The sequence below is a fragment of the Heteronotia binoei genome, chromosome 17, assembly GCF_032191835.1.
Source record: "Heteronotia binoei isolate CCM8104 ecotype False Entrance Well chromosome 17, APGP_CSIRO_Hbin_v1, whole genome shotgun sequence".
In the NCBI taxonomy this organism is placed as follows: domain Eukaryota; kingdom Metazoa; phylum Chordata; class Lepidosauria; order Squamata; family Gekkonidae; genus Heteronotia; species Heteronotia binoei.
In genome coordinates, this window is record NC_083239.1 from 48,402,123 (window position 1) to 48,414,795 (window position 12,673).

Here is a 12,673-nt window from a genome sequence, read left to right on the forward strand (position 1 = left end):
GATCGAAATCTGGCAGCGATTTCTGCTATAGAGAACAACGGCTGGCTGGCGCCCTCTATTCAAGTCCAAATCGCAAACCATCAAGCTTGACTATCCACCTTCAGGAACCTACAAGACCTCCTTCCGAGGTCGGTCAAAGGAGTCCCCAGCTTGCTGGGGAAAAAGTGTAGATGACTGGGGAAGGCAATGGCAAACCACCTCGTAAAAAGTCTGCCATGAAAACATCGCCATGAAAACATCACCCCAGAGTCGGAAACGACTGGTGCTTGCACAGGGGACTGCCTTGACCTTTTTAACCTTCGGCTATATTGATCGCTCAGTTTCTTATGAATCTTGACTCTAACAAGCCCTTCCTGGCAACACCTTCCCCTTCCTTCCCTACACGTAGTGGCCAGTGACTTCTGTTTTGATGTTATCTGAAGAAGTGGGCATGCACACAAAAGGCTTGCCCATTCTCGTCAGATCTCAGAAGCTCAGGTCGGCCCCGGTTAGTACTTGGGCGGGAGACCCACTGCGGAAGTCCAGGGCTGCTACACAGAAGCAGGCAAGGGCAAATTGCCTCTGAACGTCTCTTGCCTTCAAAACCTTACGGGGTCACTATTAGCCATCCACTTGATGGCCTTTTCCACAACCGTCGCATTACAGGGCGCAAGGCTAGCATAGACGAGAGCGAACTAAGAGCCGGATGTTCCTAGTTCAAACCTCACATCTTCCATGAATTCACTAGGCAGCCTTGGGCAAGCCTCAATTCTCTCTGCTCCCTAATATGGGCATCGCGTTACGGGGCCTGCCTTACAGGCTAGTTGTAAAGATAGCCTAGATAAGACGGACGAAGCAGCACATTGGAATTCAAGAAGTCCTATATAAATGCAAGGCATTATTGGGTTGTCGAAGGCTTTCGCGGCCAGAGTTCACTAGTTGGTAGATTTTCTGGGCTGTATGGCCATGGTCTTGGCACTGTAGAACCTGACGTTTCACCAGCAGCTGTGATTGGAATCCTCAGAGGTATAACACAGAAGGCTAGAGTTCTCTCTGTGTCAAAGTGAGAAGAAGATGGTAGGCAAGTAATTTATATCTACTCAGGAAGGCGGGGTAGAACTGAGTCATTATCTTGTAGGAGTTTCCCAGGCTGCAACATGCTAATGGAGGAGATTTCCTGAGGAGGTTCTTTTTGCATATGGATTGGTGGCTGAAATTCTAATCTGTAATGCTGCTGTTAATGCTCTACATCTTACAAGGAATTTCAGCAGCAAAACAACCTCTTCAGGAAAGCTCCTCTGTTAGCATATCACAGTCTGGGAAACTCCTACAAGATAATAACCCAGCCCTATCCCACTTTCCTGAGTAGATATACTAGAGTTCTCTCAGTTATAAATTAAATTAACTGCCTACCATCTTTTTCTCACTTTGACACAGAGAGAACTCTAGCCCTCTGTGTTATATCTCTGAGAATGCCAGTCATTGCCGCTGGCAAAACGTCAGGTTCTACAATGCCAAGATCGTGGCCATCCAGCCAGGAAAATCTACAACCACCAAGGTATTATTGTTCAACACACAGAGATACACTGGTACCTGCCGAAGAGCTTTGCTTCTCGAAAGCTCATCCCCCCAAAATCTTGTTGGCTTCTTAAGGTGCTTCTTAAGGTGCTCCCGGATTCGAATCTGGCTCTTCTCCTGCAGACCAACAGGGTTACCCTTTGAAAATACACTGGACAGTCTCTTTGCAACCACAGGGGGAAGAGTCTGGCTTTCTGCAAAAAACACAGTTCTGACGACATCTATCGCAAGGCGCCATTCAACAAAAATTAAGGAAGCAAGGTTGTCGTTCAACATTTATTATTTTTTTTCTTACTGCCTCAAGGTGAGTCCCTATTGTTACAAAGGTCACAGACACAAGACTAATGGAAAAATAGGGAAAAAAAGGTCTCGGTAAGCACTCCTAAATACAAAGAAAAGACTCAGCTAACAAAAGAAAAAGCCGTGTAGTGTTCGTTGCAGATATTTTACAACCTGAAGCCCGAAAAAAGAAGCCATTTCACGTTTAAATGCATATTATCTACTTAAATCGTGTGTACAAAACTGGATATTTCAAAAGTGTCCCCTGTTGGGTGTTTTTTTTCCTTTTTTTTTGGCGATTCTGAAAAAAAAAACTTTTACAAAAACAACATCCAGAAGTCTTGCAGGTTTCAAAGGGTTTCTTTTTGTTTTTGCTTGTACATGATGAATTAGGAATCAAGTCTCCCGATCTCGGAGACGTACTACGATAGATAATCTAACATTTTCCTCACATGTCCTAGCCACTACAAACAGGAGGAGGAGAGAAAAACGGAACGAAAAAACAAAAAAAACCCTGGAGTGTATTCTAGTACACTGCACAAGCGGGGAGGGAGGGGGGCTGCTTGGATGAGGGGGGAGGGAAGAGCAGGCTCTAAGCTCGCTCGCCACGGATGCGGCGGGCCAGCTGTATGTCTTTTGGCATGATGGTGACCCGCTTGGCGTGGATGGCACACAGGTTGGTGTCTTCAAACAGACCCACGAGGTACGCCTCACTGGCTTCCTGTGGAGGCAAGGAAAACACAAGAATGCGGAGTCAGAAGGGGGGACAGGGTGGGAGGGAGAACAGCTTCATAAGAACGTAAGAGAAGCCATGCTGGATCAGGCCAATGGCCCATCCAGTCCAACACTCTGTGTCACATAAGAACATAAGAGAAGCCATGTTGGATCAGGCCAGTGGCCCATCCAGTCCAACACTCTGTGTCACATAAGAACATAAGAGAAGCCATGTTGGATCAGGCCAGTGGCCCATCCAGTCCAACACTCTGTGTCACATAAGAACATAAGAGAAGCCATGTTGGATCAGGCCAGTGGCCCATCCAGTCCAACACTCTGTGTCACATAAGAACATAAGAGAAGCCATGTTGGATCAGGCCAGTGGCCCATCCAGTCCAACACTCTGTGTCACATAAGAACATAAGAGAAGCCATGTTGGATCAGGCCAGTGGCCCATCCAGTCCAACACTCTGTGTCACATAAGAACATAAGAGAAGCCGTGTTGGATCAGGCCAATAGTCCATCCAGTCCAACACTCTGTGTATCACAGGGGCCAAAATACCCAAGTGCCATCAAGAGGTCCACCAGTGGGGCTAGAAGCCCTCCCACTGTGCCCCCCCACCAGCACAAGAATACAGAGCATCACTGCCCCAGACAGAGAGTTCCAACAATAAGCTGTGGCTAATAGCCACTGATGGACCTCTGCTCCATATGCTTATCCATTCCCCTTTTGAGAGCCAGTTTGGGGTAGTGGTTAAGTGCGCGGACTCTTATCTGGGAGAACCGGGTTTGATTCCCCACTCCTCCACTTGCACCTGTTGGAATGGCCTTGACTCAGCCATAGCTCTGGCAGACATTGTCCTTGAAAGGGCAGCTGCTGTGAGAGTCCTCTAAGCCCCACCCACCTCACAGGGTGTCTGTTGTGGGGGAGGAAGGGAAAGGAGATTGTGAGCCAATCTGAGACTCTGAGATTCGGAGTGGACGGCAGGATATAAATCCAGTATCTTCTTCTGTCTATGCTTGTAGCCGCCACCACCTCCTGTGGCAGTGAATTCCACGTGTTAATCATCCTTTGGGTGAAGAAGTACTTCCTTTTATCCGTTCTAACCTGACTGCTCAGCAATTTCATTGAATGCCCAAGAGTTCTCATATTGTGAGAAAGGGAGAAAAGTCCTTCTTTCTCTACCTTCTCTATCCCACGCATCATCTTGTAAACCTCTATCAAGTTACCCCGCAGTCGACGTTTCTCCAAGCTAAAGAGCCCCAAGCGTTTTAACCTTTCTTCATAGGGAAAGTGTTCCAACCCTTTAATCATTCCAGTTGCCCTTTTCTGGACTTTTCCCAATGTTATAATATCTTTTTTGAGGTGCGGTGACCAGAATGGTACACAGTACTCTAAGTGACGCCGCACCATTGATTTATACAGGGGCGTTATGATACTTGCTGAATTGTTTTAAATTCCCTTCCTAATAATTCCCAGCATGGCATTGGCCGTTTTTATTGCAATTGCACACTGTCTTGACATCACTGCCTTGACATAAGGAAGTTTTGCAACTCACCAATGAGAAGGAGGAAACACACGTGCATACCCGCTCTCTTCCATCACTATCCCTCTGGAGGAGACAGCTTTGAGAGTCCAGGGGAGGGCGTGAATAGGTGCTCAGCCTTCAAAACCCTAGCGAGCTGACAGCTGGAGGCCAGCATGCAGTAGAGCAGGGATCCCCCCCAAAAGCTTCTTGAGCCTGCAACCACTGTCGGAATTCTGACACAGCAGACTGGGCACAGCCACAAAATGGCTGCTGTAAGAGACAGAGCCACCCACAAAATGGCTGCCACAACTTGTCTTCAGTCACAGCGAAGATTCTTGTGCTGTGGTGACAGCTGCTGCCAAAGTGGCATTTCTAAAAGTTTGCACAGCCAATCCAATGGCTAATCAGAAGCCTTGCTGGGCAAAAGGCGACGACTGCAGATTTATACCCCGCCCTTCTCTCTGAATCAGAGTTTCAGAGCGGCTTACAATCTCCTTTATCTTCTTCCCCCACAACAGACACCCTGCTAGGTAGGTGGGGCTGAGAGAGCTCTCACAGCAGCTGCCCTTTCAAGGACAACTCCTATGAGAGCTATGGATGACCCAAGGCCATTCCAGCAGCTGCCAGCGGAGGAGAGGGGAATCAAACCCGGTTCTCCCAGATAAGAGTCCACACACTTAACCACTACACCAAACTGGCTCTCACCCAGCTCCACTTATGCCCTAAGAACACTTGGAAGGCAACAGAAAAGGAGTCAGTGCTCACTATGGCACCCAGGTTGGGGGACACTTGCGTTAGAGGGTGATTCATTCACCATCAATCCCTTGAACACACACACACACTCCATTCTTTCTTCTGCCCAATTTACAATCTCAAAAAGTGAAGTCCTCTGCTGCTGGGGCAGGCAGAAAGCCAGTTTGGCGTAGCGGTTAAGAGTGCGGACTCGAATCTGGGGGGACTGGGTTCGATTCCCCGCTTCTCCACGTGCAGCTGCTGGCGTGACCGTGGGTCAGTCACAAGTTCTCGCAGAGCTGTTCTCTCAAGAGCAATTCTCTCTCGGCTCTCTCAGCCCCACCCACCTCACAGGGTCTCTGTTGTGGGGAAAGGAAGGGAAGGAGATTGTAAGCCACGACTCTGAGTGAACAGTGGGGCATAAATCCAATCTCTTCTTCTTAAAGAGACCTGAAAAGAGTGGCTGATTTTTTTTTGCCATGTGTCAAGCTTCACATACAAAGCTGCCATCGCGCAAGGACACGTTCTCATCCAGGAGAGTGGAATCCTTCACTTTGACAGCAAAGGGGTGGCCACACGTGGCTCTTTCGCACACACTGAGTGGCTCTTGAAGCCCCTACTGCCCTGTTGGCTGGCTTGGAGAATGCTTTTAAAGTTAAAGTTGCTTTCGTTATGCAATTGAAGGTTACTAGAACTGGGAGCCTGCTTTCTTTCCACCTCTCCTTCCCCAATCTATTTTCCAGTTTTGTGTAGTGGTTAAGTGTGCGGACTCTCATCTGGGAGAAACGGGTTTGATTCCCCACTCTTCCACTGGCAGCTGCTGGAATGGCCTTGGGTCAGCCATAGCTCTGGCAGGAGTTGTCCTTGAAAGGGCAGCTGCTGTGAGAGCCCTCTCAGCCCCACCCAACTCACAGGGTGTCTGTTGTGGGGGGAGAAGATATAGGAGATTGTGAGCCTCTCTGAGTCTCTGATTCAGAGAAAAAGGCAGGGTATAAATCTGCAGTCTTCTTCCACTTCTTCTCAGCCCCACCCACCTCACAGGGTGTCTGTTGTGGGGGGAGAAGATACAGGAGATTGTGAGCCGCTCTGAGTCTCTGATTCAGAGAGAAGGGCGGGATATAAATCTGGAGTCTTCTTCCTTCCTTCCTCTCACACATTTGACATTCATGTCTAGTGGCTCTCAAACATCTGATGTTTCTTCTCTGCGGCTCTTACATTAAGCAAGTCTGGCCACCCCTGTGATAGCAGCTGCTTCCCCTTGTATTGTCAGACAAAACTGGTTACTGCCAGAGCATCCATTGACAAGGGTGAGACCCAGATATGGGAACGGTGAAAAACTTCTGCGTTTCTTCAAGTTTGACAGAATCCATCCTGTGCTTTAATAATAACTGAGCTGTAAACATCAGTAACCTCCCAAATTCTAAGATAGCAAAGGCTTGGGCGGGGGGTGGGGGGGTGGGGATCAAAATCCTGTACCCATGTTGCTTGGATAAATAATTCGCTACCTCAGTTATAACTATTCAGTGTTATACAATAGTAGGATGCCAAAGAGACACTTTTCTGGTGAGAGTTCTGTAGCCCAATGCTGCTGAGGTAGAAAAAGACTTGGTTTTTGTACCCCTCCCCCAGGGGTGGAATTCTAGCAGAAGCTCCTTTGCCTATTAGGCCACACACCCCTGATGAAGCCAATCCTCCAAGAGCTTACAAACAGGAGCTCCTTTGCATATTAGGCCACACACCCTGCTGTAGCCAATCCTCCAAGAGCTTACAAACAGGAGCTCCTTTGCATATTAGGCCACACACCCTGATGTAGCCAATCCTCCAAGAGCTTACAAACAGGAGCTCCTTTGCATATTAGGCCACACACCCTGATGTAGCCAATCCTCCAAGAGCTTACAAAAAGAGTCTTGTAAGTTCCTGGAGGACTGGCTACATCAAGGGTGTGTGGCCTAATAGGCAAAGGAGCTCCTGCTAGAATTCCACCCCTCCCTTTTTTACTCGGCCCTAAAGGGAGTCTCAAAGCAGCTTACACTCACCTTCCTTAACTCTCTCCTCTACGGGCATTTTGTGAGGTTGGTGGGGCTGAAAAGGCTCTGAGACAACTGTGACTGGCCCCAGGTCACCCAGCTGCTGCATGTGGGGAACCAAAACCAGACCTCCAGATTAAAGTCCGCCACCACTACACCATGCTGGATGTTAAGCAGTGTTCTGGGCCCGTAACCTGTCTGCCTTTGACTGATACAGAAACTCTCGTAATCTTTACCGAGGAAAAAGAAGAGAAACATGCACTATATCAAGAGCCCTGCGGAACACAGCACCTGGAGAGCTCCGATGGCAGCACTCTGGAACCGAAGGTCCGTCTTGAAGTCCTGAGCGATTTCACGGACCAGGCGCTGGAATGGCAGCTTGCGGATCAGCAACTCTGTGGATTTCTGGTACCGCCGGATCTCTCGCAGCGCCACAGTGCCAGGCCTGGTGCAAAAGACACAAATATATCACTGACTTCATCTGAAAGCGGGAAAAACAAGTATTTTTGGCTAGCGTAGTCAGAATATATGGCTTTGTGTTTTGTTTTTCTCTCCATCAAATCATAGCTGACTTACGGTGACCCCTTGGGGTTTTCAAGGCAAAAGACATTCAGAGATGGTTTGCCCTTGCCTGCCTCTGCGTAGCAACCCTTGACTTCCTTGGTGGTCTCCCATCCAAATACTAACCGGAGGCGACACTGTTTAGCTTCCGAGATCTGACAAGATCCGGCTAGCCTGGGCCATTCAAGTCAGGGCAGGTATGGCTGGTTGAGAAAAACAAGTGGAAACTAGGATTCTACTCTCAATGCCTCTTGCATTCCGGCAGACAATTCGGGGGCCCTTTCTCCCATTGCAGGGCTCGGCCTGGTTGGGCAGCTGCTCTCAACACTTTCAGTCTCACCAGATTCTGCTCCTGGACCAGAAAAATGCCAAGATCCTCCCAGTTACCTGTAGCGGTGAGGCTTTTTCACTCCACCAGTGGAGGGCGCACTTTTCCGAGCGGCTTTAGTGGCCAGCTGTTTCCGGGGTGCCTTCCCACCAGTGGATTTACGGGCGGTCTGCTTGGTACGAGCCATCTTGGGTGATCCTTAGAACACAGGAAACCTGCTAAGGAAAAGGAAAGGAAAAGGACATATTTTGTTCTGGGGTTTTCGAGCCAAGAGCTTTCCAAACCGCTTTCGAAACTTTGTCCCAGCTTTACGACAGCCGTTTACCTTCTTGGAAAGCAGCCGGCTAGCAGAAAACACAATGCATAGAAAGACATGTGCAAAAGGAATAAAGCGCCTTTATGGGCAAAGCGTCATGTAGCAAAGAACAAGTTTCTGTTGTAAATGAAATTGGGGAGGGACGGTGGCTCAGTGGTAGATCATCTGCTTGGGAAGCAGAAGGTCCCAGGTTCAATCCCCGGCATCTCCAAAAAAGGGTCCAGGCAAAGAGGTGTGAAAAACCTCAGCTTGAGACCCTGGAGAGCCGCTGCCAGTCTGAGAAGACAATACTGACTTTGATGGACCAAGGGTCTGGTTCAGTATAAGGCAGCTTCATATGTTCATATATGTCCATAAATGTCAGTCTGACTCTTGATGTACCTTCTTCACATCCTGCGGTTCTGTTAGCGGCACATTGAAAGACACTGAGCTGCAGGGTCCTACCACTCATAACAGAAATTCTGCCATCTAGCTGTGGACATTGGCAGCAACAGGACAGTTACTTGAAGCTCTGTTAGGTGGGCACAGTTAGATTCATCTCCTTTGGCCACTGATTCCCTTACCTGACCAGCCTTTAACTTCAAAATGTTCTGCAGGGTGTTTACACTCAATCTCCATTTTCGTTATTTAATCCAGGGTGCATTCACACCTGCCCTCCCCAAACAGCAGTGGCTTACTCCTAGTGCAAACCCATTTCGAAGAGAGCCAGTTTGGTGTAGTGCTTAAGTGCACAGACTCTTATCTGGGAGAACCGGGTTTGATTCCCCACTCCTCCACTTCCACCTGCTGGAATGGCCTTGGGTCAGCCATAGCTCTGGCAGCGGTTGTCCTTGAAAGGGCAGCTGCTGTGAGAGTCCTCTCAGCCCCACTCACCTCACAGGGTGTCTGTTGTGGGGGAGGAAGATAAAGGAGATTGTGAGCCGCTCTGAGATTCGGAGTGGAGGGTGGGATATAAATCCAATGTCTTCTTCTTCCAACAAGTGGAAGACGAGGCTTCTAGGTTAGTCAGTCTCCACATAGTGGCTGGAGAGTTCCTGGAATTACAACTGGTTTTCAAGCTACAGAGAGGTGTTCCTCTGGAGAAAATGGCTGCTTTGGAGGGTGGGCTCTTATGGCGTTATGCCCTGCTGAAGTCTCTCTCCTGCCCAAACTCCACCTTCCCTAGGCTTCCCCCCCCCCAAAAAAAAAAAAAACTCCTGGAATCAGAGCTGGCAACCCTAGTCTTTAACGCACACACACACATCCCAGTTCTGGGAGGCAGGTAAAAGATGGCAAGGTCACATTTACTGAGGAAGGAAATGATGGCACACCTCTAGGAACACAGAACTCAAGGCCACTTAAAAACGAACCCGTTATCCTTGAACGGCCGTATCTACCCTGTGGTACCCCTACAATCATTCAGATATGCATTTATGAGTGCAGACAAGAATTCAACCAGTGTTAGTTATTCTGCACTGAGCAACAGTGGAGAACAAGGGGGACATCTCGTGTGCCTGGTACATAAGTCACATTCCTCCACTCATAATTTGATTCTAAATACAGCCCTACTCTGGATTCTATGAAAGGTCCCAAGACCTTGCGTTTTACCACCTGTAACAACAATTTTTTTAAAAATGAGTAACAGCAACCAATTTAGCTACTACGTATTTTTTGTAAGACATTCAGAGTTTTGGTGAACGAGGCAAGACTTCCAACCCCCAGCATTAGAAAACAAAAAACAGGGCTTTTTTTGTAGCAGGAACTCCTTTGCATATTAGGTCATACACCCACACCCCTGATGTAGCCAATCCTCCAAGAACTGACAGTAGGCCCTGTAAGAAGAACACTGTAAGCTCCAGCGGATTGGCTACATCAGGGGTGTGTGACCTAATATGCAAAGGAGTTCCTGCTACAAAAAAAGCCCTGGAAAAAGAAATCCATCTGCATGTGTGTGCACACGTCCCCTACCTCTCCCTTATACTCCACCATGACAGCTGTGCTCATCGGAGAAGAGTCTTCAGCAGGTGTCAACATACAAATGGGCAAAATTGAACAACTGCTTGCACACACATAGTGATGGTGAGCCCCATCATGCGGAACGGACTACGCGAGTAGCCACTCTCATGGCTTTCCACAAACTATGCAAAACAGACCGACTCACAAGGGCTTTTCTGCACTGGCAAACGAGTTGCACTCTGCTAAATGATTCACAAAGTTACTTGGAAAAAATCATTAGAGACTGCGGTGTATATACTACTGCGCACAGCTTGCTGAAACTAGAAGCCTACTATGGAATTTTTGCACCACTTACAAGATCGTGTTAATACGTATGTTTTGCTTCAGTTCTGTTTTTAGGCTTCTGATTGGTTCTACAACCCAAGTCCCAGAGCTTTTTTTTTATTATTTTTTTCTTTTTTAGCAGGAACGCACAGGAACGCAGTTGCGGCTGGCTCGGTGTCAGGGGGTGTGGCTTAATATGTAAATGAGTTCCTGCTGGGCTTTCTCTACAAAAAGCCCTGTGTGAAACAATGGTGCCATCAGGGGTGTGGCCTAATATGCAAATGAGTCCATGCTAGGCCTTTTCTACAACCCCCCCGCCAAATCTTATTTTATTGTTTACCGAATGTCCCCATCTGTCAATTTAATTAAATCGGTATGCGGCATCCACATCTAGTCCAAGCGACGATAAATAATGTAAATAAAAAAATAATCCAGAGGGCAGAAATGATGAAGAAAATGTAACCATTGGCCAACCACTAAGACTAAACTGAACACTGCTATTTTATCCTCCGGTTTTGAGAAAACACAATGCCCAGACCCGCACACATTTCGGGCAGTTCAGTCTGCAGACATCGATTCATTCAAGTTTTCTGGTTTCTAACATGTATGTGTAGGTGGGAGTTAGGAAAGAAAAACTATATAAATGAATATATATATATATTCCAAAAACTAATAAAATGTTAATTATGAAAAAACCCTACTCTCCTTTTTACTACTCTGGGTTTTTCTCTTAGGATGTCATTGGATGAATTTTATTGCTAATTCAGCCTAAATATTATCATAACTAATATAACGCCATTGCTGTATTGAATGTTTTATTATTTTTTTTATTGTTGTGTCTGGTTGCTGGTTGCTATGGCATTTTGTTGCGAATGCAATAAAGATTGATTGAATAAAGTGTGCTGTTGATGCATGGGACTAAATGGAACTTTTTTTGTAAAGTGTAAAATTTGTTGACACATCCAAACTTTAAAAAATCTGAATTAGGGATGGGAATTTCGGTCAATGAGGCTTGCCAGATCAGAAGCCCCGCATCACGGTGGGAAGCAGAGGAAGAGGCAGTTGCCATGGCAACAGAAGCCCCCAATTCTCTCGCTTATCTATGGCATCCAATAGGCTAAGGAGGGCGTGTCTTAAGGAGATTAAGACACGCCCACCTCTTTGCACGTTAGTTGTCGCCAGGCCGGGACTTCAATTATTCCCTCCACCTTTTTTTCGAAGGTGCAAAAAAAAAAAATCACCTCGCGATTCTCCTAAAAGACTACAACTCCCAAGAGCCTTTGCGGAAGCCGTAGGACCCGATTGGCTCGCGGGGCCCAGGTGACACAAAACACACCGTAGGCCGCGCCACCTTTTTCTCCCGACTGGCCAGCGCACGAACGGCCAATCGATCAGTAACCCGCGAGATAAAAAAAAATAATAATAAAAGGAGGGAAATAAACGACATAATAGCTTTCATTATTATTAGCCTTAAAATATCATTATCATTAAAAAAATATAAAAGCTTTGCCTCCGGTTATTGACAACGGCTCCTAACCAATCCGGTTCCGAGTTACCTCAGCGACTTTCCAACCTATCAGCGTAATCCTCCGCCCGTCAGCCAATAGGCGGCGGGATACAGACGGAAGGCGGGACTTGATGTATGGGGGGGATACATCTCCTCAGACGACCTCAGTTTTCTAGTCACCCCCTTTTTTTGCCTATCGAAAAAAAAGCGCGGGAAAGGAGGGAGGGGGCGGGGAGTCGGCAGTGCCTCGCGGCCCCTCGTTTACCTGAGTGTCCGCCTCGCGCGCGTCAGTGGCCGTTGGAAGCCGTTGGTCGTCCCGCGGCGGCGCTCGCGCTGCTCTTGCGCTCCCTTCCCCGCTTTTCCCGCCAGCCCCAACAGAAAATGGCGGGTTCCGAGGCCAGGCTATTTAACCATCATGCAACGGGGCTGGAGAAAGGAGGGGAAGGGAGGAGGAGGAGGGGGGTGGAAAAAACGGCAGGTCAATTGAGGTGAGCTCAGCTTTCGCGCTGGAGCCATCTTGAGCGCTGCCACCTTCGCGCCAGAAGGCGACGACGTCCCCTTAAGAAAACCACACAAAACACGAACGCCCTTCAACAAAGAGGGGCCACGTTTCTCTCACAGCAGAACAGTTGCCTTGTGCGTGCGCACCAAGGCTCATAACCTTGAATTAAACTTTGTTTAAAGGTGCCACTGGACCCTAACTTTGTTCTATTCTATTGCTTCCAAGGGGTGGCCAAACTGTGGCTCTTTCACACATATTGTGTGGCTCTCAAAGCTCCAGTGGAAAAGGCATTTATCTCTTTAAATCGCTTCATTTGAAGTTAAAGTTGCTTTCTTTCCACCTCTCCCTCCCCTCCATCTCCC

At 47.8% G+C, this 12,673-nt stretch overlaps 1 protein-coding gene across 2 annotated transcripts; it reads right to left on the reverse strand.

The window, feature by feature from the left end:
- Positions 1 to 1,819: 1,819 nt before the first annotated feature.
- Positions 1,820 to 12,314, reverse strand: LOC132585673 (histone H3.3A). Of its 2 annotated transcripts, none has more exons than XM_060257540.1 (4): positions 12,075 to 12,314; positions 7,787 to 7,945; positions 7,130 to 7,283; positions 1,820 to 2,557 (listed from the first exon to the last, which is right to left on the reverse strand). In XM_060257540.1, the coding sequence occupies exons 2-4, from the start codon at positions 7,912 to 7,914 to the stop codon at positions 2,429 to 2,431; spliced, it is 411 nt and encodes a 136-aa protein (XP_060113523.1). In that variant the 5' UTR covers positions 7,915 to 7,945; positions 12,075 to 12,314; the 3' UTR covers positions 1,820 to 2,428. The 2 variants fall into 2 exon arrangements, with proteins under 2 accessions (XP_060113523.1, XP_060113522.1); XM_060257539.1 differs by having other exon boundaries at positions 7,787 to 7,942; positions 12,075 to 12,246.
- Positions 12,315 to 12,673: the final 359 nt, after the last annotated feature.